Below are 26,481 nucleotides of genomic sequence, written 5' to 3'. Positions count from 1 at the left end.
CTCAGGGTTGTTTTGATTTGCATTTCCCTTATGACTAAAGATGTTGAACATTTCTTTAGGTGTTTCTCAGCCATTCGGCATTCCTCAGCTGTGAATTCTTTGTTTAGTTCTGAACCCCATTTTTTAATAGGGTTATTTGTCTCCCTGCGGTCTAACTTCTTGAGTTCTTTGTATATTTTGGATATAAGCCCTCTATCTGTTGTAGGATTGGTAAAGATCTTTTCCCAATCTGTTGGTTGCCATTTTGGACAGGACCCTTCTGATCCCTGCTAGAGCCTAGAACTGAAAGACAGGCATCAGGAGTGCCTACACACCTGAAATCAGAGCTCCTGTTCTCAGGAAAGGCTGAAAGAAAACAGGAAAACAGTTTTACAGGAGTGCTGACTCAGAGGCCTACAGGAGGGTCAGGTCACTCTCAGAAACAACAAGACAAGAAAACACTGGAGGCAACCTGATGACTAGAGGCAAACGCAGAAACCTAAACAACAGAAACCAAGACCACTTAGCATCATCAGAGCCCAGTTCTCCCACCAAAGCAAATACCGGTTATCCAAACACACCAGAAAAGCAAGATTTAGATTTAAAATCACATTTTATGATAATGATGGAGGACTTTAAGAAACACATAAAGAACTCTCTTAAAGAAATGCAGGAAAACACAAGTAAACAAGTAGAAGCCCTTAGAGAGGAAACACAAAAATTCCTGAAAGAATTACAGGAAAACACAACAAACAGGAAAAGGAATTGAATAAAAACGTTTGTTCAGGATTTTAAAATGGAAATAGAAACAATAAAGAAAGCACAAAGGGAGATAACCCTGGAGATTGAAAACTAAGGAAGAGACAAGGAGTCATAGATACAAGCATCACCAACAGAATACAAGGGATAGAAGAGAGAATCTCAGGAGCAGAAGATACCATAGAAAACATTGACACAACTGTCAAACATAATGTAAAATGCAAAAATCTCCTAGTCCAAAACATCCAGGAACTCCAGAGCACAATGAGAAGATCAAACCTAAGGACAATAGGTATAGAAGAAAGTGAAGACTCCTAACTTAAAGGGCCAGTAAATATATTCAACAAAATTATAGAAGAAAACTTCCCTAACCTAAAGAGAGAGATGCCCATAAACATAAAAAAAGCCTACAGAACTCCAAAGAGATTGGACTAGAAGAGAAATTCCTCCAGTCGTATAATAGTTAAAACACCAAATGCACAAAACAAAGAAGGAATATTAAAAGCAGTAAGGGAAAAAGATCCGGTAGCATGTAAAGGCAGACCTATCAGTGCTGAAACGGACCAGATATAGATCTCTCTTGAAAGACACATCCAGAGCATGTCCAATACAGAGGTCAATGCTAGCAGCAAACCACTGAACTGAGAATAGGATCCCCTTGGGGGAAATTAGAGGAAGGATTGAAAGAGTTGAAGGCGCTTGGAACCCCATAAAAACAACTATACCAACCAACCAGAGCTTCCAGGGACTAAACCACAACTGAAAGACTATATACATGGACTGACCCAGGGCTCCAACTGCATATGTAGTGTAAGCGATGGGTGTTGGGTGTATCTGGAAGAGAATGGGGGACAAGAGACACGAAGAAGGATGCCAAAACAAGAGTCTGATCAAGGCGATAATTTTATTTTTCCCCAAGGTTGAATTTATACCATAACATGGGTAACAAAGGGAGCGGGGAAGTGTGAAACATTTATGCAGGACAAGGACACAGTATTCGTGTGGTCAGGGAATCGGCTGATGTTGACAGGATGTTAGAAAGGTCACAGGTTTGTCATATTATTAGTCAGCAGGAGAACTTTATCATATTATTATTTATCTTGACCACCAGATTTGTATTAGTCTTCTGCAGCTGGCTGGGGATTTTCCATGAACCCAGTCATACTTAACTCAAATCATAATAATAACATCAATAATGGAGGGCTTCAAGGGCATCGCTCCCAACAATGTAGCAGAGAATAGCCATGTTGGGGCACCAGAGGATGGGGAAGCCCTTGGTCTTGCCAAGGTTGCACCCGCAGTGCAGGGGAAATTGGGGGGCTAAGGGGATGGGGGAAACATCCATATTGGGGAGTGGCAGGGGTTGGGGGCTTATGGACAGGAAACAGAAAAGGGAATAACTTTTGACATGTAAGTAAAGAAATATATCTAATAAAATAATTAAAAAAAACAGAAACAAAACAAAACATGAAGGCTCATGGAGATACAAAACAAAAGCAAAAGTTGGCAGCATAATGACTACAATTAACACACACATTTCAGTAATAACTTTAAATATCAATGACCTTAATTCCCTAATCAAAAGACATAGACCAACTGAATTGATCAAGAACAAAGCCCAGCTATTTGCTCCCTACAAGAAACATATCTTAGTCTTAAGACTAAGGTTGGCGCCACCTTTGAGTAAAAAGATGGGCAAATGTAACCCAATGATATAGAACCAGGAACCAAACAGTTGCCACCACTCTAATATCTGAAAATATAAACTTTAGGCTTTAAATTAGAACTAATCAGAAGTGATCTTTCAAAGGACATTTCCCAAGAAGACATTATTATCTAACATATTTGCCCCAAACTCAGCATATCCAATTTCACTAAAAGAATAGTCTATTGTTGGATTTAAAGACAGTGATTAACATTAATTAGTACTAGGTAATTTCAATATTTTACTTTCTCCAGTAGACCATGTCATCTGGACATACGTAACCAGAGACACATCAAGAGTAAGTTGACATCATATAACAACTGGTCTTAACATATATCTATAGTTATTTAATTCAAACACCAAAGACTTAATTTTGTCTTCTGCTGCACATGGAAGCTTGTCAAAAAAATAGACTACACCCTGGAACACAAAACAAATCTTTATAAATTCAAAGATTAAAATTATCCCTTACATCCTGTCTGAAAATAATTCAATAAGGTATAATTCAATAGAACAACCATGTTCATTGTGGTTCTATTTGCAATAGATAGGAAACACAACAGCCTAAATTACCTTCAACTGATTAATGAGTAATGAAAATGCATGGCAAACACACTGTAAAATACTACTCATCTGTAACAAAAATTAAATCACTAACTTTTAGAAAAGATCATATTAAATGAGGCAAACCAGATCTAAAAATCCCATGTTCTTTCTTATTGGGCTCCTAGTTCCAAACTTCAGATGCAAATACATATCATAGCTTATAGTAACTACAGAAACCAAAAAGGTAAAATGGAACTGTTGCCAGCATTGGGGAGCAATGAAGAGGGGAAAGGTGGGTGTAAATTATCTGATCATGGAAATGGGAAAAGAATGGGCTTCTTAGAAAGGGTGAGGGAGATAATTACAGAAGAAAGTGGGAAGAGCATACAGGGAAATAGCAGAGACAAGTGATCTGGCAGGGGGAAAAGGACAGACAGTTGATGGAAGAGGAATGGAAGTAAATGCAGAAGAAGGAAGGAATTGGGTTAAGTAATAAAAAGGATGTCTGAAAGGGCCACATATATATTATTATTTACCAAAAATCTCATTTACTCATAACTCCATGTATAATCCCATAATTCACATAATTCCTTGCATATAAGTATATACACATAGAGTTTTAGTAAACTTTTCTTATCTGGGCTACTTGTTCTCTCTCTCCAAGAGTGAAAGAACACCCATTTAAAAAAAAACACTCCAATACCAGACATGAGAACCTGTCTTTTGAGCTGTTAGTCAAGGCTGTCCAAGAGACTCCCAAAACATACAGCCTATTGATGCTACCCTTTGTTACCTTTCCCCTTTATAATCACAGAAATATCACAAGATTATGTTTTTGTTTTAATTCCAGGTGTGGGATATGGGGCTGATTCATATTGTCCACAGCAGCTGGCAGAAAGTAAATATTGCTAGAGACACCATGCACTTTAGATACAGGGCCAAGAATCTACTATGCTGAAACTGACCTGTCTGCCCCCTCTCTGAGGACTAGCTAGTGGAAAGCACCATGCAAGCTTCCAAAGGCGGAAGGCAGCCAACAGTTCTAGCCAGCCTATAAACCAAATCAATGACGAGTCTGGCATGATAACCCTAAAGGCGTAATAGTGGCATACTTACCTTAGTGGTAACCAACAGTTCTCTTGAACTGTCTCAAGAAGAAAGAGACCATGCCTGGTTCTAGAAACCCAGCCAACCACTCAGGGTTAGTGAAGTCATAGCTATTGGAGGAGAACCTACAGCCACGACCTTATTAAACCAGCATAATAGCTAACAACGATCTATAAACACTTGTTTTTAAACCCACAGATAAGTGTAGCCTTCACCCTGCATCAAGGGAACTTCTATTTGCAAAAATGGAGACCATAACAGAAAAGTACAGGCAAACAAAAATGCAGAGTCCAGTCCCAGTGGATTCATTTACAAAATGCTGTCACACTTATGGCTCAGAGAATTATAAAAGAGGGTCTGAGAAGAGTCTAAGAGGATCAGGGAGCTTGATTATGTCTCCTAGTAATATCAGAAGTTACACTCGTAGAGTCTCGCCAACACAACCTTAATGGGAGCTGAACAAGGAACATGCCAAACTAGAAAGAGAAGATCTGATAAGTCCTCAACCCTACACAAAACCTATAGACAATGGAGGAACTCTGGGAGCAAGAGTTGGCCTTCCCCAGGGGAGGGGGGTAGCACATCCATTGGTTGTCTAGTTTTAAGTGGTTAGTCCTGAAACTTACATACAGGTAGCATTAGTGGACTGAAAAGACTATGTTTAAGAATCTATGTGTATATACATACACATACATTATATTTTTAAAAAGAGGACATGGATTTGAAGAATAGGGAGAGGTATATAGGAGCACCTGGAAAGAGGAAAAGAAGGGAGAAATATAATTAAAATTATTATCTCAAAAATAAAAAGATCCTGCCCCACAAAATTAAATATTTGAGAAGAATAGAGGAAAACTAACACAAACTGATATCCCAGAGAGAGTCCTAAATCTGATCTCTTCTGAGCAACATATAGGCCCATGATTTTCATCTATTTCCTATAGCTCTGACTGTGAGAAACACAGACAAAAGACAGTGATGAGGATCAAAATATGATTTAATTTCTTTGTGTTAATGTCCAGAGTTGCAGTGTTGCTAAGTTCTTTAAAAACACATAGTCTTTCTGTAACACAGTCCTGCAAATGCTGTGGATTGATTACTCACCGTTTGTACAGTTTGGTAAGTTTCCAGCTCTTACCCATGAATTGTTTCCTCCCATACAATTATAGATATCTGCAATAATAATTTAGGACGCTAAGATTTTATTTCCATTATGTGTATGTGTGTATGTGCGTGTGTGTGTATGTGTGTATGTGCGTGTGTGTGTGTGTGTGTGTGTGCGTGTGTGTGTATGTGTGTATGTGCGTGTGTGTGTGTGTGTGTGTGTGTGTGTGTGTGTGTGTGTGTGTGCGCGTGTGTGTGTGAGCATGCATGAGGGCTCAGGCTGTATTAAGAAAATGGTATTGAATTAGTATAGCAAATTCTCCTGTCTGTTCTACTACCTCAGTAGTAAATAGTATAAAACTGACTAGTGGTTGTTCTTTTAAGATGTTTTAGAATAAATTCACAAGGATTCATTAAAAAATAACAGGCACCAAGACTCACCATCAAGAAAAAGTTCCACGGCTTTGGCACACCGTACTCTCCTGGAAAGACAGCTTCTATGTACCAGGCCACAAGGCCATATATGAAAGCATCAACTAAAAGCATTCCTAGCACATAGGTAAATAAAAGGCTGTCTGAATCCGTTGGTAGGAATATGTTATTCCATTTCATTCCAGTTTCTAAGACAAAGCAAGAGACATTCAATTAGGTGCCAGAGGAACTAAGATAGGTCTACATCTGTATCATAATTGAGTCACTTGTTGGTCCTTTCTAGAGGTTTCTATGCAAGTCTAATACCTTCTGATAACCTTAGAATTTAGGATTCTAAGAGGTTACCTGAATAAGTAACTTGAAACTATCTCTCACTATACACAGAGAAAATGAATGGGATAGAAATGAACTACACAAAAGTTAGGAAAATAGAACTTAATAAAATTAAGCAGAGCTATGTATCCTCATGATGGTTCACCTCCTCACCATGACGCATGCTAACATCTCACTGGAATGCATAATGTTGGAGAAATGTTATCACTGAAGTGTAGGGATAGATGCCTGCTACAGCAGAGACAGAAAGGAAATTTCTGGACTGCCAGAGAGACTGTGAAGCCACTCATACACTTAATATGCTGGTATAAAGTAGAAGAAAATTTGGGAGGACAGTTTAGCAATCGAAAATAAATTAAATTAATCAAAATTAAACTATGATTAACCAGTAAGATATCAATTATGTATCTACTAGAACACAGGAAAATTTACAAGGTCACTACTCACTCCTTGTTTCTGCATTGACTAGGAATCTAAATCCAAATGCCATCCCAACATTGAAGTCGAAGGACCAAATCAGCTTCTGCCTGGGTGGCATGTGCTCAAAGCTTTGATTCATTGTAATAGCTGGTAAGTAGGTGAGGAAAAAAAGGAAACTTCCCAAGCTCACAGCAAAACTGACTGCAAATGCAAAGGAAAGGGTGGTCAGTTTAAGCAATTTTTAAAAATCTAACATGTCGATTTGGTTTTTTTCCAAGTGTACACTGAGATAGGCATTACAAATAATGAAAACATTTGTGTTATCTACCCCTGTTTTCCCCAGGACATAAATGCAATGCCTGGAGTGCCTGTGTGCACAGGATATTTCTGACAAGGAGCTCTGATCAAAAAATAAGGAGCTCTTTTTTTTTTTTCTGAAATCGTTCATTCTATATGCAGTGATTATGAGCATCATACCAGTTAGTAGAAATTTACAATTCTATTTATTACCAATTAACCTAAGAAATTATAACTATTGGAATAATCAAAATATTCCTCCAGGCGTTATGAGATTCAGTCCATGCCTTGGTAATGGATGGGAAGAAGCATCCTTAAATAAATCAAAACACTACAGTTTAACGTTTAAAACAGCAACAACAAAATCCCAACTAGATGAGTATTTAGGAGTCCCAAATGTGATTCATTTTCAGAGTTATCATTTAAAAATAGTTGAAACATTGCTGTATTCAGCAAAGAATTTTGAAGCATGCAAACAAAATGGTATGAGCTATTCAAATACAAAAGGAGAAAGAAAGCACACAACACAAAGAAAACATTTGCCCTGAGAAAGTCAGATACTGAACTTATTAAACAAAGACTGTAAATCATCTGTCTTAAATATGCTCAGTTTCTGAAAAGAGAGAGGGGGCGGGTAGGAAAAAGATAGAGACAATCAATACTTATCAAATGTATAAAGACAACCAATGAAGTAATGGAAATTATAAAAATGAACTATACAGATGCTCACACTGCAAACTAAAGTATACAAAATGAAGAATTTACATGTCTGGGGAGACAAATGGAAAAAAACTCAGCAGTTAAAATAGCACAATGAACATTACACAATTTTAAGGAGCAGAAAGAAAAACAAAAGCTTGGCAGAATCTAAGAGATCTGGGGATCACTGTCAAAGTCACCTCCATATGCAAACAGCAGCCACAGAAGAAGAAAACAAGCATTTGATTAGAACTGTGGTTGAAAATCACTACATTTAAAATAAAAAGGCATACACCTCATCTAGAAACAACAACAATTAAATCCCCACACACAACTTCAAATAGGGAAGTCAAAGAAACTTACACTGAGGCACATCAAAAAAAAGAAAAGGCACTCAAGTTTAAAAGGTGGAGAGTTGGCAAAATAAAGTGCTGGGGGAGTTACTCAATGGTAGTGTGCTGAGGTCCTGAGTTCCAGTAGAAACATTAGAAAACAAACTGTAGAGTATGAAGGGAGAGAATTGTCAAGTACAGAATGGCAGCATAGGTAGGAAGTCATGGGATGATGTTGTGTAAATAAAACAAAGATTTGTCAACCAAGAATTATGCATGAGGCAAAGCCAGCCTTCAACAATGTGAGAAAGACTTTCTGGTTCTGAGACCACACATCAGGAGCTTGGTGTCCTTAGTATTTTTTTTGTTATTTTGTTATATGATTTACTAATAAGAACTAAAAAGCCGGGGAAAACATACTCCCTCTAGTTATCTTTCTGAGAGGAGAGGATATCCCATTAATACTTGCTGGAGCTCTGCAGAAGTATTTTTATTATTGTCACTGATGCTAAATTCATAAATTGCTCACAACAGGACATTAATTATAATTTACATAAGAAAATAATCAGAAGCGAGATAGAAGAGGAAATAAGATGAGAATACAAGACGGAAGACACAAGAAAGCAACAGACGAGGCATATAAAATAGATGTCTGAGTGTCAGATGCCAATCCTTCCTGACCAGTTACCATTACCTTACTTGTTCACAGCAAGTTAGTTAAGTAGCCTTAGTTAAATCTTGGAGCGGTAAAGGAGATAGAAGCTATTGCATGTCCAAAGATACATTACATTAATTATGAATCTAGAACAAAATAATTCATGCCAACACCCAGAAAGAGTGAAATGGCTAAACTATCAGACAAAATGATAATTTCAGTAAACAAAGGGCACTGGATAATTTTTGAGATAAGGCCTTGTTATGTAGGCATGGAACTCACTTTGTAGACCAAACTGCATTCCAACTTTTGGTACTCTTCCTGCCTCGGCCTCTGGAGTGCTGGGATCATAGATGTGAGCTACCACACCTGCCCAGCATGGCCACAGTTTCCAGAAGAGAAAACACACTTAAACTTCGTTAGAAACTGATGAAATGCAAAGTTACTATTCATTTCTCTTTTGTGGTGCTGACAACTGGCAAGGACATAGAAAAACAGAAATTCTCACCTTCTAACAGGACTGTAACTTCACACACACACACACACACACACACACACACACACACACACACACACACCGCCCCACAAAACGCAACTTGGCCTGTGAAGCGCAAGGAAGAAAGCTTTATTTGTCTCTGTTGTTAGAGATGACTCTAAGCACAAAGTATATAACCCAAAGAATGTATGAATGAATGATTTAAGGATGAAGGAGTAAATATCTACATCCATTGATTTTTTTCTATTTTCATCTTTCAATCATTTAAAAATCTTTCAAAACCTACCTACTACCTAAGTCCATCTTTACTTGTGATGCTGTGACCTCTGACCCTTTTTTGGGTATGCTGTGATTTAGTAATTTTCATTGCTCTATGCGTGTCCTTTGCTGGTGACTAGTTTCCCATGCCATCGTTAATGTACTGTGGGGTACACAGAGTAAACATTATTTCTGGATATGTCTGGGTGCCTCCAGCTGAGGTTAGCATTTGAATGTGTGGACTTACAAACCTATCTGGTTGCCCTGCCTTACATGAGAAGACACCGTCCTACACTAAGAACCTGGGAGGAACAAAAATATGGAGAGGAAAAGAATTCTCTTTTTCTTCCTGACTGCTCTCATGGCCAGTACATCAGTCTTGTCCTGCCCTGAGACTAGACTAACATCATTGGCTCCCCTCAGTCTGGGGTGTTAGGATACATACTGGAATTTATCACTGGCTTCCCTGACTTGTCCAGTCACAGATTTCAGATGGTAGGACTCTTTGGCCTCCATAAACAAGCAAATTAATTTATCATGTTACCCTTTATTTCCAATTGTTTCTGCTTCTTTGGAAAACTCTAAAATAATTTTTGTGCCTGTGATTGATATCCATACACCAAAGGTCAGTGCTAATCACTCTGTGTTAGTCACTGCATTTCAAATACACAACAGACCAACACCAAGTGTTTAAGTGCAAGGAACAATTCTGTTTTTTTTCTTGTTTTTCTTGTTATCTGATACATGCAGTCACTGCTCTGTCCAATTCAGAAGCCATTTTCATCTCAATATGCGTGGTGGAAGGGCTAGATGGATACCATACAAGAGATAGTCTAAGTCTAGAAGGAACCCCCAAGTATGATCAAATATGATCATACCACCATTCTCATTCTCACCCAGTGTAGTTGATTGTTTCTTCTTCTTCTTCTTCTTCTTCTTCTTCTTCTTCTTCTTCTTCTTCTTCTTCTTCTTCTTCTTCTTCTTCTTCTTCTTCTTCTTCTTCTTCTTCTTTTCTTCTCCTTCTCCTTCTCCTCCTTCTCCTTCTCCTCCTTCTCCTTCTCCTTCTCCTAATTCCTCTTCCTCCCCTCCTCCTCCTCCCCTCCTCCTCCTGTCCCCCCCTCCTTCTTCTTCCTCTTCTTGACAAAATCTCATATAGTCTAGCTGGCTTCAAACTTGCTATATTGTTGAAGATGTCCATAAACTCCTGATCCTCTTGCTTCTGCTTCACAAGTACCAGCATTACAGTGTGAGCTATCACTGAACATTCTCTTCACTTCAAGTCATTACAAGGACATAGGACATCTCAGTTAGAGCACTGAGATTGCAGCTGTGGCGGTAGTTAACATTTAATAGGAGCTTTCAAATATAGCATTTGGTTTGGTTTGTTGATTTGGCTCTTTTCCAGGAAGAGCCATCCACTCACCTCTATTAAACAATGTGCTAATCATAAAACTGAAGAATATCGAGGAGATGGCATAAAATAACAAAAGGATGAAGACAAGGATTGGGTCATTGTATTGGAATATTGGCGCAGGATCAATCTAGCAAAATAATTAGAAATCCAGTTTAGTCAGTTACGATGTGTTATCACAAGGCATAAAGAAAGAAATATCCTTAAATATTTTATCATTCCTGGTCAACCCTAGTGACTCTCTCATGGAGATAAAGAATTAATACTTTTGGGTCTTATAGAGCCCAGACTGGCCTTGAACTCTCTATGTAGCTGAAGATGACATTCCTCTGCCTGCTACGATTACAGGCATGCAGAATGAATCCCTATTTATGCAGAAATCTGCCTATGTCAGGCAAGCATCTTTAAAGTCACATCTCCAGCACCAAACAACTGATTTCTTGAAGAAAGTCCTCCCACCTTGACTTGAACTGAAGGCAGTGGAGAGAACAAGCAGCCTTTGAGATTCTACAACCAAGTCCACAAAGGCTAAGTTCCCTCTTCCCAGCAACCCTAAGTGTTGGGTTGGTTTTGCACTCCTGCTCTCTCTCCTTAAGTTTAGCCATTGCATGCTGGAATCAAAAAGACACTTACCTTGACAAATAAAACAATGCACATAAATATAATGTTAATAAAATACAAACAGAAGAAGGTGAAGAAATAGGCAATCCAGAACATCCAGTTTCTCAGTCCTATCATGAGCTGGTATTCCTGTGGGAGAATTATCACAAATTGAGTATCATGAACACACACACACACACACACACACACACACACACACACACACACACACACACACACCAGTGTCTTAGAGCTCTCAAAATGTACTGACATGTTATCTAATTTCGTATATATGTCCCATATCTCCAAGTTACACAGGCTAAGACTAAAGGCCAGAATTTCATGTTAAGTTCATTAATTGTAAGTGAAACAGAACTGTCTATCAATTTTGAATATGAAGAAGTAATTCAACCTTCCATATAAGTTCATGCCACACTTTCAAAATTTTTTAATGTAAATGGTGTCTACAAGAAAAATAGAGTTACCTTTAATCGGTTTTCCTTTTCCCACACAATGGACCAAACTAAGATAAGATGATTCAAAAAGAAGATACTTGCCACTGTTAGAGGGACAAAAGTATTAGCAAACAAATAGAAGTGATCATGATAATATGCAGGGTATGGAAATCTCTGAATGAAAAGGCTAACATCATTGAAGAGTGCCGTTGCAGCAGCTCCACCATGGTGGAGCATGATGGCCTTGTCTAGGGCATGTTGCACAGCCAGGAATCCTTCAGTAATGTACCCTAAAGGAGAAAATAAAGATTGCTAAGTAAGATGACTAGCAGCAGCTGGACTGAACAAGGAAAAAAGCAAACTCATTTACCTAGATAATTTATGTATTATCTAGGACTATTCAGGCAGTGAAGATGATATCAGAGAATTCTATGACTAAGGCATGATTCAGCCACCTTAGTCTGTGTGAACTCAGTGGGATGTTCACATGATGAAATGGGAGATGTCTAGCAATGTTAGCTTCTGAGACCCTATGCCTCTGTTGGGTGATGCATGGATTGTATGTCAATGGAAAAGAGCAAAGCCTCTTCTCTATGTCTAAGATCCTTCCCCTCATTTCTCCACATTAAACACAGAATGAGTCCATTTGCTGTGAATAAAGGTGGCGTGGCTCTTCCTTTCTGAAGCGTTAATGACTTTCTACTTTCTCTTCCTGTTATAGATAGGTGCTTAGAGTAATTTGCTACACACAATTGGTGAGATTAAATATCTTTGTTTTGTTCCTAACATCTGGGGTTGGGGGGTGTGTTCACAATGTTGAATTCCTAAGCTACACATTTTCCACAGGTGTGCTTTATTTGAATAAGTATATAGTTACAAAAGCAGTATAGAAGGCTCTTGTATGCCATACATCTTCAATGAGAGGCTGGATTACTCCATGCCATCCTGCACAAACAGAAATCACCCTGTGACATTGGAATTTCATGAGAGGGAAGGGTTAGGTTTTTAAAAGTCTCAAAGGGCTCTTAGAAAGGCAATACTGAAAAGACTGAGAAAGACTGCTGTCCACCCTGTACCACATTCCGTTAGTCTCATGTGCTATGTCATCACAGCACACTTTTCAAGACCAAGAACTCAACACCAGCATGATGCAATTCATACTACATTGACTTAATGTGTATTTCACTAGCATTGCATTTTCTTAATGCTCCCTTTCTGTTCCAGTTTCCTGTGCAGATTGGGGCATTGCATGGTCTCCTCTACTCTGTGGAAACTTCTCATGATTTCTTTTTCCCTTTTTGTGAAAAATAGATTCCCCCCCCCAAATATATCCTGGTAACTGTTTCCCCTCCCTCTACTTATCCTAATAACTCCCCATCTCACTTCCAATTCAAATCTACCCCCTTCCTGTACCCACTGAGAAACAGACATGCTTCTAATGGGTAATAATAAAGTATAAGAAGATAAAACAAAAGCTAACACGTTGGACTAGAACAAGACACACAAAAGGGAAAGAGCACAAGAGCAGGCACAAGAATCAGAGACCTACTCATTTACACTCAAGAATCCCACAAAAACACTAAATTGGAAGCCATAATATATGTATACAAAAAAGTTCCATGGAATCCCTTGTACCCTGAGGTGAGGAATTTGATGGAGTCATCCCATTTAGGGCTGAGTGTCCCAAGGTCTTTATTCTCTGCATAATTTCTGCTTGTATGTCTCTGTATTTGTTCCCATCTGCTGCAGGAGAAAGCTTCTCTGATAGTGACTGAGCACAGCACTGATTTATAAGTATAGCAGAATGTTATTATGAGTCATTTTATTGCTCTCTCTACACATTTTTAAGAATAATAGTATTTGGTTTTTACTATATGTCCCTGGTTATCTTGTCTCAGGTTATTGGTGACCAAAGCAATGTTGAGTGTGGCTTCCATCTTGCAGAGTGGGCCTTAAGTCAAATTAGATATTGATTGGTTACTTCTATGAACTTTGTGCCACCATTGCACTAGTATATCTTGCAGGCTGGAAACCATTGTAGATCAAAGGGTTTGTGGTCGGGTTGGAGTTTACATTTCCCCTTTGGTAGTAGGCAGTGTACCTTTCTGTACCAAAGGTGCTAGCCCATAGGGAAGAAGACTCCATTGTAGGCACCAGCTTGATTCCTCCATGTCCAGTGAGTTGCATAGGTGTTGTCTTCAGCAATGTGGCTGGCTGTAAAGTTTTGGGGAGCAACCTATAGCCTTGACAACACCCTTGGTAGTTTAGAGGTTCCCATGGGAACCCTTTGGCCAACATCTCAAATAAATGTGAACCAATCCTTCATTTGATGACAAGAGATGTTCAGTTGTGGCTTGGTCTCTACAGTATTTGGAGAATTCATGTAGAAATCAGCAAAGAAAAAATAAAGTGTAATATAGTATATATAGCATACATACTATACCATATAATTAACATATTTTATATATTTTTCTACTCTATTATAAAGTTTCTATACTACTCCTCAATTGTCCTTACTTTTAGCTGTCTCTTCCTATGTTCCCTCCCTTGTTTCCCTTTTGTTACCTCTTCTCCACTTGATCATTCTGTTCTAGTCCAACCCCCATTCATCCATAACTATTCTATTCCTCTTTCTAGAGATATCTATCTCTACCTCCATAATTCCTTACTCTGTTAACTAACTTCTGTGGTTCTATGGGTTGTAGCTTGTTTATCATTGACTTAACAGCTTATATTCATATATAAGCAAATATAGATATTTGCCTTTCTGTGTCTGGGTTCCTTCTCGCAGGATGATTGCTTTCTAGTTCCATATATTTACTTGTGATTTTTAGGACTTCATTTTTTAACATCAGAGAAACACCCTGTTGTCTAAGCATAACCCCTTTTGTAATCCATTCACACATTGGGAGACATCTGGGTTGTTTCCAATTTCTGGCTATTACGAACATAGCAGCAATGAGCAGCAGTGAATTTGATTGAGCAAGTGCCTCTGTAGTAGGATAACACATCCTTAGGATATATACCCAAGAGAGATGGAGCATGAGATAGGCCTATCCCAGCTAATTGAGGAATGGCCAAACTGATTCACATAAAAGTTGTATAAGTCTGTACTCCCACCAGTAACGGATGAGTATTATCCTCACTCCACATCTTCGCCAGCATGAGCTGCCACGTGTTACCAAATGTCACTTTGCCATTCTGATGAGTGTAATGTGGAATCTCAAAGGAGTTTTGATTTTCATTTCTCTGAGGACTAAAAATGTTGAATATTTCTTTAAATATTTCAGTGTTTCTCCTCTATAAAGAATTCTCTATTTAGATGTGAACTCCATTTTTATTGGATATTTTAATTTACATTTCAAATGTTATTCCCTTTCCTAGTTTCCCGTCTATAAACCACCTATCTCATTCCTTCTCCGTATTCTTGTGTGACAGTATTGCCCCATCCACACACCCACCCTTTTCCAACTCCCTGCCCTGATATTCCACTACACTGGGGGCGGGGGGAGTAGAGTCTTTGCAGGACCAAGGGCTTCTCCTCCCATTGGTGCCCCAAAAGCTGCTATGTATGCAGCTGAAGACATGGATCTGCCCATGTATACTCTTTGGGTGGTGGATTAGTTCTTGGGAGCTCTGGTTGGTTGGTATTGTTGTTCTTATGGGGTTGCAAGCCCCCTTCAGCTACTTCAATCCTTTCTCTAACTCCTCCAATGGGGACTCTGCTCTCAGTTCAATGGTTGACTGCTAGCATTTGCTTCTGTATTTGTCATGTTCTGGCAGAGCCTCTCAGTAGACAGCTATACCAGGCTCTTGTCAGCAAGCACTTCTTGCCATCAGCAATATTGTCTGGGTTTGATGGTTGTATATATATGGGCTGCATCCCCAGGTGGAGCAGGCTCTGAATGGCCATTCCTTCAGTCTCTGCTCCAAACTTTGTCTCCATAACTCCTCCTATGAATATTCTGTTCCTTCTTTTAAGAAGGAGTGAAGCATCTCCACTTTGGTTGCACTTCTTCTTGGGCTTCATGTGGTCTGTGAGTTGTATTTTGGGTAATTCGAGCTTTTGGGCTAATATCCATTTATTAGTGAGTGCATTCCATGTTTTTTGTGACTGGCTTACCTCACTCAGGATGATATTTTTCTAGTACCATCCATTTGCCTATGAATTTCATGAAGTCGTTTTTAATAGCTGAGTAATATTCCATTATGTAGATGTACCACATTTTCTGTATCCATTCCTCTGTTGAAGGGCATCTGGGTTCTTTCCAGCTTCTGGCTATTATAAATAAGGCTGCTATGAACATAATGGATCACGTGTCTTTGTTGTATGTTGGGGCATCTTTTGGGTATATGCTCAGGAGTGGTATAACTGGGTCCTCAGGTAGTACTATGTCCAATTTTCAGAGGAACCTCCAAGCTGATTTCCAGAGTGGTTGTACCAGCTTGCAATCCCACCAAAAATGGAGGAGTGTTCCTCTTCTCCACATCCCCACCAGCATCTACTATCACCTGAGTTTTTGATCTTAGCCATTCTGACAGATGTGAGATGGAATCTCAGGGTTGTTTTGATTTGCATCTCCCTGATGACTAAGCATGTTGAACATTTCTTTAGGTACATCTCAGCCATTCGATATTCCTCAGCTGAGAATTCTTTGTTCACCTCTGTACCCCATTTATTAATAGGGCTATTTGATTCTCTGGAGTCTAATTTCTTGAGTTCTTTGTATATATTGGATATTAGCCCTCTAGCAGATATAAGATTGGTGAAGATCTTTTCCCAATCTGTTTGTTGCCATTTTGTCCTTAGAACAGTGTCCTTTGCCTTACAGAAGCTTTGCAATTTTATGAGGTCCCATTTGTCGATTGTTGATCTTAGAGCATTAGGCATTGGTGTTCTGTTCAGAAAAATTTCCCCAGTACCCATGGGTTTAAGGTTCTTCCCCACTTTTTTCTTCTATTAGTTTGAGTGTATCTGGTTTTATGTGGAGGACTTTGATCCACTTGGTCTTGAGCTTAGTACAGGGCAATAAGAATGGATCAATTTGCATTCTTCTACATGCTGACCTCCAGTTGAACCAGCACCATTTGTTGAAAATGCTACCTTTTTCCACTGGGTGGTTTAGCTCCTTTGTCAAAGATCAAGTGACCATAAGTGTATGGGTTCATTTCTGGGTCTTCAATTCTAATCCATTAATCTACCTGCCTGTCCCTAACAGTATCATGCAGTTTTTATACAGTTTGAGGTCAGGGATGGTGATTCCCCTAGAAGTTTTTTATTGTTGAGAATAGTTTTCACTGTCCTGGGATTTTTGCTTTTCCAAATGAATTTGCAAATTGCTCTTTCTAATTCTATGAAGAAATGAGTTGGAATGTTGATAATGATTGCACTGAATCTGTAGATTGCTTTCTGCAAGATGGCTACTTTAACTATATTAATCCTGCCGATCCATGAGCATGGGAGATCTTTCCATCTTCTGAGATCTTCAATTTTTTTCTTCAGAGACTTGAAGTTCTTGTGATACAGATCTTTCACTTGCTTGGTTAGAGTCACACTGAGGTATTTTATATTATTTGTAGCTATTGTGAAGGGTGTCATTTCCCTAATTTCTTTCTCATCCTGTTTATCCTTTGAGTAGAGGGAGGCTACTGATTTATTTGAGTTAATTTTAAATGCAGCCAGTTTGCTGAAATTGTTTATCAGGCTTAATAGTTCTCTGGTGGAACTTTTGGGGTCACTTAAGTACTCTATAATAGTGATATTTTGACTTCTTCCTTTTCAATTTGTATCCCTTTGACCACCCTTGATTGTCTGATTGTTCTGGCTAAGACTTCAAGTACTATATTGAATAAGAGAGAGTGGGCAACATTGTCTAATCCCTGATTTTAGTGGGATTGCTTCAAGTTTCTCTCCATTTAGTTTGATGTTGGCTAGAGGTTTGCTGTATATTGTTTTACTATATTTAAGTATGGGCCTTGAATTCCTGATCTTTCCAAGACTTTTACCATGAAGGGGTGTTGAATTTTGTCAAATGCTTTCTCAGCATCTAAGGAAATGATCATGTGTTTTTTTTCTTTGAGTTTGTTTATATAGTGGATTATGTTGATGGATTTCTGTATATTGAACCAGCCCTGCATCCCTGGGATGAAGCCTACTTGATGATGATGGTTGATCATTTTGACGTGTTCTTTGATTTAGTTTGTGAGGATTTTGTTTGTTGCATCAATATTCATAAGGGAAATTGGTCGTCTGAAATTCTCTTTCTTTGTTGGGTCTTTGTGTGGTTTATGTATAAGTGTAATTTCGGCTTCATAGAAGGAATTGGGTAGTGTTCCTTCTGTTTCTATTTTGTGGAATAGTTTGGACAGTATTGGTATGAGGTCTTCTATGAAGGTCTGATAGAATTCAGTACTAAACCCATCTAGTCCTGGGTTTTTTTCTGTTGGCAGACTTTTAATCACGTCTTCTATTTCTTTAGGAGTTATGGGGTTGTTTAGATGGTTTATCTGTTTCTGATTTAACTTTGGCACCTGGTATTTGTCTAGAAAATTGTCCATTTCCTCCAGATTTTCCAATTTTGTTGAATAGACTTTTGTAGTAGGATCTGATGATTTTTGAAGTTCCTCCAATTCTGCTGTTATGTCTCTCATTTCATTTCTGATTTTGTTAATTTGGATACTCTCTCTCTTCTCTGTGTGCCTTCTGGTTAGTCTGGCTAAGGGTTTATCTTTCTTGTTGATTTTATCAAAGAACTAGCTCCTGGTTTGTATAGTTCCTTTTGTTTCCACTTGGTTGATTTCAGCCCTGAGTTTGATTATTTGCTGCCATCTACTCCTCTTCGTGAATTTGCTTGGTTTTTTTTTGTAGAGGTTTTAGGTGTGCTGTCAAACTGCTAGTGTATGCTCTCTTCAGTTTCTTTCTGGAGGCACTCAGAGCTATGAGGTTTCCTCTTAGTACTGCTTTCATTAGGTGTCATGAGTTTGGGTATGTTGTGCCTTCATTTTTATTAAATTCTAAAAAGTCTTTTATTTCTTTCTTTTTTATTCCTTGACTAAGTTATCATTGAATAGAACATTGTTCAATTTCCATGTGTATGTGAGCTTTCTGTCATTATTGTTGTTATTGAAGACCAGCCTTAGTCTGTGGTGATCAGATAGGGTGCATAGGATTATTTCTATCTTCTTGTATCTGTTGAGGCCTGTTTTGTGACCAATTATATGATCAATTTTGAAGAAGGTACATGAGGTGCTGAGAAGAAGGTATATTCTTTAGTTTTAGGATGAAATGTTCTATAGATATCTGTTAAATCTATTTGGTTCATAACTTCCGTTAGTTTCTCCATGTCTCTGTTTAGTTTCTGTTTCCAATGCTGAGAGTGCAGTGTTGAAGTATCCCACTATTACTGTGTGAGGTGCAATGTGTGCTTTGGGCCTTAGTAAGATTTCTTTTATGAATATAGGTGTCCTTGCATTTGGAGCACAGATATTCAGGATTGAGAGTTCATGTTCATGGACTTTTCCTTTGATGAATATGAAGTGTCCTTCCTTATCTTTTTATAACTTTTGTTGAACGTTGATTTTATTCAACATTAGAATATCTACTCCAACTTGTTTCTTGGGACCATTTGCTTGGAAAATTGTTTTCCAGCCTTTTACTCTGAGGTAGTGTCTGTCTTTGTCACTGAGATATGTTTCCTGTATGGAGCAAAATGCTGGGTCCTATTTCTTTTTCCAGTCTGTTAGTCTATGTCTTTTATAGGGGAATTGAGTCCATTGATGTTGAGAGATATTAAGGAATAGTGATTGTTGTTTCCTGTTATGTTTGTTGTTTGAGGAGGAATTGTGTTTGTGTGTCTCTCTTCTTTTGTTTTTTTGCAAGGAGATTACTTTCTTGCTTTTTGTAGAGTATAGTTTCCCTCCTCGTATTGGAGTTTTCCACCTATTATCCTTTGTAGGGCTGGATTTGTGGAAAGATACCGTGTAAATGTGGTATTATCATGGAATATCTTGTTTTTTTCCATCTATGTTAATTGAGAATTTTGCTAGATATAGTAGCCTGGGCTGGCATTTGTGTTCTCTTAGGGTCTGTATGACATCTGCCCAGGATCTTCTGGCTTTCATAGTCTCTGGTGAGAAGTCTGGTGTAATTCTGATAGGTCTGCCTTTACATGTTACTTGACCTTTTCCCCTTATTGCTTTTAATATTCTTTCTTTGATTCGTGTGTTTTCTGTTTTGACTATTATGTGACAGGAGGAATTTCTTTTCTGGTCCAATCTATTTTGAGTTCTATAGGCTTTTTGTATGTTTATGGGCATCTCTTTCTTTAAGTTAGGGAAGTTTTCTTCTATAATTTTGTTGAAGATATTTATTGCCCTTTAATTTTGGAATCTTTGTTCTCTTCTATACCTAATATTCTTAGGTTTGATTTTCTCATTGTGTCCTGGATTTCCTGGTTGTTTTGGCTTAAGAGCTTTTTACATTTTACATTTTCTTTGACTGTTGTGTCTATGTTTTTTCTGGTATCTTCTGCCCCTGAGAAGATCTTCTATCTCTTGTATTATGTTGGTAATGCTTGTGTCTATGACTCCTGATCTCTTTTGTAGGGTTGTCTCACTTTGTGCTTTCTTTATTGTTTCTATTTCCATTTTTAGATCCTGGAGGGTTTTGTTCAATTCCTTCACCTGTTTCATTGTGTTTTCCTGTTTTATATATATATATATATATATATATATATATATATATATATATATATAAAGTTAGTAGTCTTTTTTTAAAAGATTTATTTATTTATTTATGTGAGTACACTCTCGTTCTCTTCAGAGACACCAGAAGAGGGCATCTGATCTCATTACAGATGGTTGTGAGCCACCATGTAATTGCTGGGAATTGAACTCAGGACCTTGGCAAGAACAGTTAGTGTTCTTAACCTCTGAGCCATCTCTCCAGCCCTTTCCTGTAATTCTTTAAGGGATTTTTGTGTTTCCTCTTTAAGGGTTTCTACTTGTTTATCTGTGTTGTCATGTATTTATTTAAGGGAGTTATTTATGTTCTTCTTAAAGTCTTCTATCATTGTCATCATGAGATGTGATTTTAAGTTCAAATCTTGTTTTTCCAGTGTGTTGGGATACCCGGTATTTGCTTTGGTTGGAGAAGTGGACTCCGATGATGCTTCAGTTGCTTCAGTTCCTGTACCTGCCTCTTGCCATCTGGTTGTCTCTGGTGTTAGCTGGTCTTGCTGTTTTTGACAGTGGCTTGACTCTCCTTTATGGCTGTGTGTCAGCACTCCTGGAGCCTGGCTTTCTCTCAGCAGGATCTAGGTACAGAGAGCTGTCAGAGCATGTCAGCTCCAGGCACAGGCCAAAAGCAGAAGGGTCCTGTCCCAGACTGCTTCTGGGTTTGTATGTCCTGGGGGCTCCAGGCATATCCCTTGTTGCAGAAGTGGTGGTCTTACCTCTGCTCTGAGGTGTGTCAGCACTCCTGTGCCTGGCTTTCAGCTCTGGGTACAGGCAGAGACTGGAATTATATTTCCTCTGACTGCTCCTACATTCCTGTGTCCAGAGGGCTCTAGGTGGGTTCCTCTTGTGCCAGGAATGTGAGCAGAAGTTGTGGTCTCCCCTGAGCTCTCAGGGTTGTCCACACTTCTAAGAGTCCAGCTCTCTCGCCCAGGGGATTTGGATACAGATAGCTGTGGGACCAAGTCAGCTCCATTTTTAATTGGGTTATTTGTTTTCTTGATGTCTAGTTTCTTGAGTTCTTTATCTGTTTTGGATATTAGCCCTCTATCATATATGCAGTTAGAAAAAAATATTTTCCTATTGTGTAGGCTCCTGTTTTGTCCAGATGATGGTATTCTTTGCCATGCAGAAGATTTTCAGTTTCTTGAGGTCAATTAATTGTTGATTTAGTGACTATGTTAATTGTGTTCTGTTCAAAAACTCTTTTCCTCTGCCATTATGTTCAAGGCCTTTCTTTTTCCAGTGTGTGTTTCTGGCTTCTCTATTAAAAGTTAGATGCTCACAGTTGTGTGAATTTTATGCCAGGGACTTCAATTTGATTCATCTGATCAACATGGCACTTTTTTTGCCAATGCCATGTGGCTCTTACAACTGTAGTACAACTTGAAATCAGGATTGATGACAACTCTAGAAGTTCTTTTATTATTCAAGATTGTTTTAGCTATCCTTGTTTTTTGTGTTTCATATAAAAATGAAAATTGTCCTTTTGAAATTTGTGAAGCATGTTGGAATTTAGATGGGTATTGCATTCAATCTGTAGATTACTTCAGGTAGGATGTCTGATTTTACTATATTAATCCTTCCGATCCGTAAGAATGGGAAATCTTTCCACCTTACGATAACTTCTTCAATTTCTTTCTTCAGTGCCTTACAGGTTTTTTTTTCCACACAAATCTTTCACTTGCTTGGTTAGATCCTTCAAGATATTTTATTATTTGAGGCTATTGTGAAAGGTGGCATTCCCCTGATTTCTTTCTAAGACCACTTGTTGTTTGTATATATGAAGCCTACCAATTTCTGTGTGCTTTTACTTTTATTAAATTTTATTTTTCTTGTATATTTTATGTATTTACATTTCAAATTTTATTCTTTTTCCCCCTCTCCCATGCTTCTCCCCTCTCCTCCCGCTTCTATGAGGATGCTTCCACTCCAACTCACCCTCTCAAACCTCAATGTCCTGGCATTACCCTACATTGGGTAAATGAGTCTTCATAGAACCAAGGGCTTTTCCTGATATTGATTCTGGACAATGCCATCTTCTGCTACATATGTAGCTAAAGTCATGGGTCACTCCATGGGTACTCATTGGTTGGTGGTTTAGTCCCTGTGAGCTCTAATGGGGTCTGGTTGGTTGATATTGTTGTTCTTCCTATGGAGTTGCAAACACCTTCAGCTACATCAGTCTTTTTTCTAACTCCTCCATTGGGGTCATCTTGTTCAGTACAATGTTTAGCTGCAACCATCCTCATCTCTATCAGTAGGGCTCTGGCAGAGCCTCTCAGGAGACACTCATATCTGACTCCTGTCAGCAAGCACTTCTTAGCATCAGCAATAGTGACTGGGTTTGGTGGCTGAATATGGGATGGATCCCGAGGTGGAGCAGGCTCTGGATGACCTTTTCTTCAGTCGCTGCTCCACTCCTTGTCCCTGTATTTCTCCCTATGAATATTTTGTTTTCCCTTCTAAGTAGGAATGAAGCATCCACATTTTGGTCTTCTTTCTTCTTGATCTTCATATGATCTGTGAAATTTTTCTTAGGTATTCAAAGCTTTTGGGCTAATATCCACTTATCAGTGAGTGCATATCATGTATGTTCTTTTGTGACTGGGTTACCTCACTCAGGATATTTTCTAGTTCCATCCATTTGCCTAAGAACTTCATGTAGTCTTTGTTTTTAATAGCTGAGTAGTAATTCATGGTGTAAATGTACCATTTTCTGTATCCATTCCTCTGTTGAAAGATATCTGGGTTCTTTCCAGCTTCTGGCTATTATAAATAAGGCTTCTATGATGAACACAGTGGAGCATGTGCCCTTGTTATATGTTGGAATGTGTGCCCAGGAGTGGTTCCTCAGGTAACACTATGTCCATTTTTCTGAGTAACCACCAGACTGATTTCCAGAGTCTCTAGGTTTTTTATACAGGCACTTATTTCTGTGAACTTACTCCTTAGAACTACAATCATTGTGTCTCATAAGTTTAGATTTACTGTGTATTCGTTTTCATTTAATTCTAGGAAGTCTTTTAATTTCTTTACTTCTGTCTTGACCCATTTTTCACTCAGTAAAGAGGTGTTCAGTTTCTGCATGTTTGTTAGCTTTTTGTTGTTGAAATTCAGCTTTAATTTTTGGGGTCCTGATAGGATGTAGGGAGTTATTTCAATTTTCTTGCTTATTTTGAGTCTTGTTCTTATCTAAATATATGGTCAACTTTGGAGAAAGTCCCATGAAGTTCAGAAGAGAAGATATATTCTCTTGTGTTTGAGTGAAATATTTTGTAAATATTTGGTTTATAATGTCTGTTAACTCCAGCATTTCTCTGTTCAGTTTTTGTCTGGATGACCCATTTATTTGTGAGTGTGGATACTGAAGTCTCCCATTATGAGTGTAGGAGGATCAACATGTGATTTACGCTGTAGTAGTGTTTCTTGTACAAGCTTGGATATCCATGTGTTTGGGACATAGATATTAAGAATTAAAATGTCATCCTGTTATCCTTCCCTATTTCTTCTGATTACTTTGATTTAAAGTTTATTTTGTTAGATATTAAAATGGCTATACTAGCTTGATTCTTTCTATCTACATACTTTTCTATCTATCCATCTATCTATCTAAAACATTACTAATCAAAGAAAGGAAGCTATCAATTTGAGAGTGGGGGTGACTGAGGGGTTGGTAGAGCTTACCTGGAAGTGGTGGAGAAGAAAACGGAGAAGGGGGAAAGTGATAGTTTATTTTAATTTAAAATATATTAAAATAGATTAATCAGTTAAATAAACACTTTGTAGCACAGGTCTGAAGAAATATGAATCCATTCATCCTTCCATGCAACAGGCTAATAAGATAAGTAGGTTAAAAGTCTGCTTACCAGGACTGCCTCCATCTGCTTCCTGTGGATTTCTGGGTCCCACAATACGCAAAGGTGGAAAGAGAAATTTTGTAAGCCAGGTGTGCCCTTGATAATATGCCATACCATGTATGTTCTTTTTAATATCACTAAATCGCAGATTGTATTTTATCTAGGAGGAGCAATAAGAAACAAATTTTACATATATAAAGCAAAAAGAAAAAAGAAAAAGGAAAGAAAAAAAGACATGGCAATGATCAGAAACAAAATGATTTTTTAAAAAGATTTATTAGGTATACAGTGTTCTGCCTGCATGTATACCTACAGGCCAGAAGAGGGCACCAGATCTCATTACAGATGGCTATGAGCCACCATTTGGTTGCTGGGAATTGAACTCAGGACCTCTGGAAGAATAGACAGTGTTCTTAATCACTGAGCCATCTCTCCAGCTCAACAAAATGATTTCTAAAGTTTATCAGGAATATGCAATTCTGGGACTGTATTGATGAGTATCTGAGTAGATTCTGGACTTCAGAAACTGACAGTAAATGTACCATGTGAGGTAAGTGTCAACAACAGTTGAATTCTTGCTGTGGGTTTATAGTAAGTAAGTACACACAGCAGGAACTCATGAATGTCATGAATGTATTTTCCCTAGACAGACATCTGACATGCATACTGAAGTTAGATATTCCAAAAGGGACCATTAACTTATATTCCCTTCATGTAAGCCAACTATTTCTAAAGGAAAATATCATCCTTTCCTAAAAACGATTGAGGAGGACGGAGAAGGAATGTATTAAGACACCAGTGGGGAAAGTTGCATAATTACTGAGAGAAAAGATCACTAATTTTAGAGAACTGAGTAAACATCAAGCTACACTGTGTTTGGCCTTAAAACTGTCTGAGATAATAAAAAATCAAGCAATCAAGCAAACAAACAAAAAAATAGAACACATACTTGCAAGACTCAGACCAGAGACATTGGTTAGATTAACAGGGATAGACAGGTGTGAGCGATTAGCTACATATGAAAGTTTAATATGAGAGTTTGTAGGCTAAGCCCACATCCAAGGACAGCTGCTCCGCCTGGGGGAGTTCATGTCCTAGTTAAAGGCATATTTACTCATGTGATAAAGGTGCGTTAAGAATACTTATGGGAGAGGAGCAGGGAGCTTGTGTGGTTAGGAGACAATAAGGAGGCCAAGCAAACTTGTAAAGCAGGCAGATGGGCAGGACACATGAGACTGAATGAAGGCAGAAGATGGGAGGTTTGAAGCTATACCAAATGCATTTCTATACTCTGGTAAGCCAACATCAGCGCTCAAGAGCCAGTAACTTGGATTATGTGACATGCAAACACCAAGGTGACCAAGCAGAATAGAGAGAAACCAACTATAGACCTCACTTTACCTCCCCTTGAGAGCTGCTTGTACCTTGAACACAGAATTTTGGCTCCATACATATCTACATCCCATTCTTAGTTCCTTTGCCTCAGTACCAGGGGCATTAAATTCAAACCATTGTCTTTGTCTGTTCTTGGGTACGGTTATAAGAATCACCCCCAGTATTTATAGGTGCCCTGATTCTGATTCAGTATGACTTGGTGAGTACATGTGTTCTCAACTAGGATTGAGTTCCTTGAGGAACAGGATCTGTGGTCCATGTAATAGATTCTTGAATCTGTCTCAAAACTCCATTCGACTATTCCCTTATTACCAGGCATCTACTTGTGACCTTCACCCGGCGGAAAAGGTCATTCTCAGAGTTTGTGAAGTTGAACTCACCTTATCATAGCAAGCTTTTTGACCTAGGAAATGTGCTTACTTGCACAACATCAGGAAGGTATGCACAGCTCCCCAATGGACACAGCAACAAAAGTAATATCCTTAACTGTCTGTATTTCCCAAGATCCCAGTTTGTGGAGAAGGCCTGGCAGGTGGTGAATACAACTCTCTTCATTAGCACAGCAATAGACACTGGGATTAGCTAGGTTTGAACCCAAGTCCATGCCATGGTCAAGAAGCAAGCTATTCTCTTCATTATTAAAGGCAATAACGATATGTCTCATTCATTAACTCTCCACAAATTGGAAGTACAAACATGAGGTTTCTCTTTTAAAAATATTTATTTTATTTTTAATTATGTGTATTTGTGTTTTTCTGTGGGTGGATATATATATGGACACACAGGTTCTCAGATCTCCTGAAGCTGGAATTGCAGGTGGTTATGAGCTGTCCTATGTGGGTGTCAAGAACTAAACTAAGGTTCTCTGGAAGAACAAGATATGTTCTTCACTGAACTACCTCTCC

General features: G+C 38.4%; 1 protein-coding gene across 3 annotated transcripts in view; it reads right to left on the bottom strand.

Moving 5' to 3' along the window:
- Positions 1-26,481, bottom strand: part of Abca15 (ATP-binding cassette, subfamily A (ABC1), member 15) — a 106,865-nt gene that overhangs the window by 73,148 nt on the left and 7,236 nt on the right. For 2 of the 3 annotated variants that reach the window (NM_001106293.2, XM_017588989.3), the window contains 6 exons: positions 24,191-24,341; positions 11,619-11,878; positions 11,167-11,283; positions 10,546-10,663; positions 6,413-6,586; positions 5,642-5,820 (listed from right to left, as the gene is read on the bottom strand). In NM_001106293.2, coding sequence (NP_001099763.2) covers positions 5,642-5,820; positions 6,413-6,586; positions 10,546-10,663; positions 11,167-11,283; positions 11,619-11,878; positions 24,191-24,341 — 999 coding nt within the window. Of the gene's footprint in view, positions 1-5,641; positions 5,821-6,412; positions 6,587-8,650; positions 10,180-10,545; positions 10,664-11,166; positions 11,284-11,618; positions 11,879-24,190; positions 24,342-26,481 lie in introns of those variants that run through there. The other variant, XM_039107026.2, reaches the window with a different exon arrangement.

This window comes from Rattus norvegicus, chromosome 1 (genome assembly GCF_036323735.1).
Source record: "Rattus norvegicus strain BN/NHsdMcwi chromosome 1, GRCr8, whole genome shotgun sequence".
Classification (NCBI taxonomy): Eukaryota; Metazoa; Chordata; class Mammalia; order Rodentia; family Muridae; genus Rattus; species Rattus norvegicus.
The sequence above is the reverse complement of the archived record's forward strand: the minus strand, read 5'-3'. Positions and strand labels throughout refer to the sequence as shown.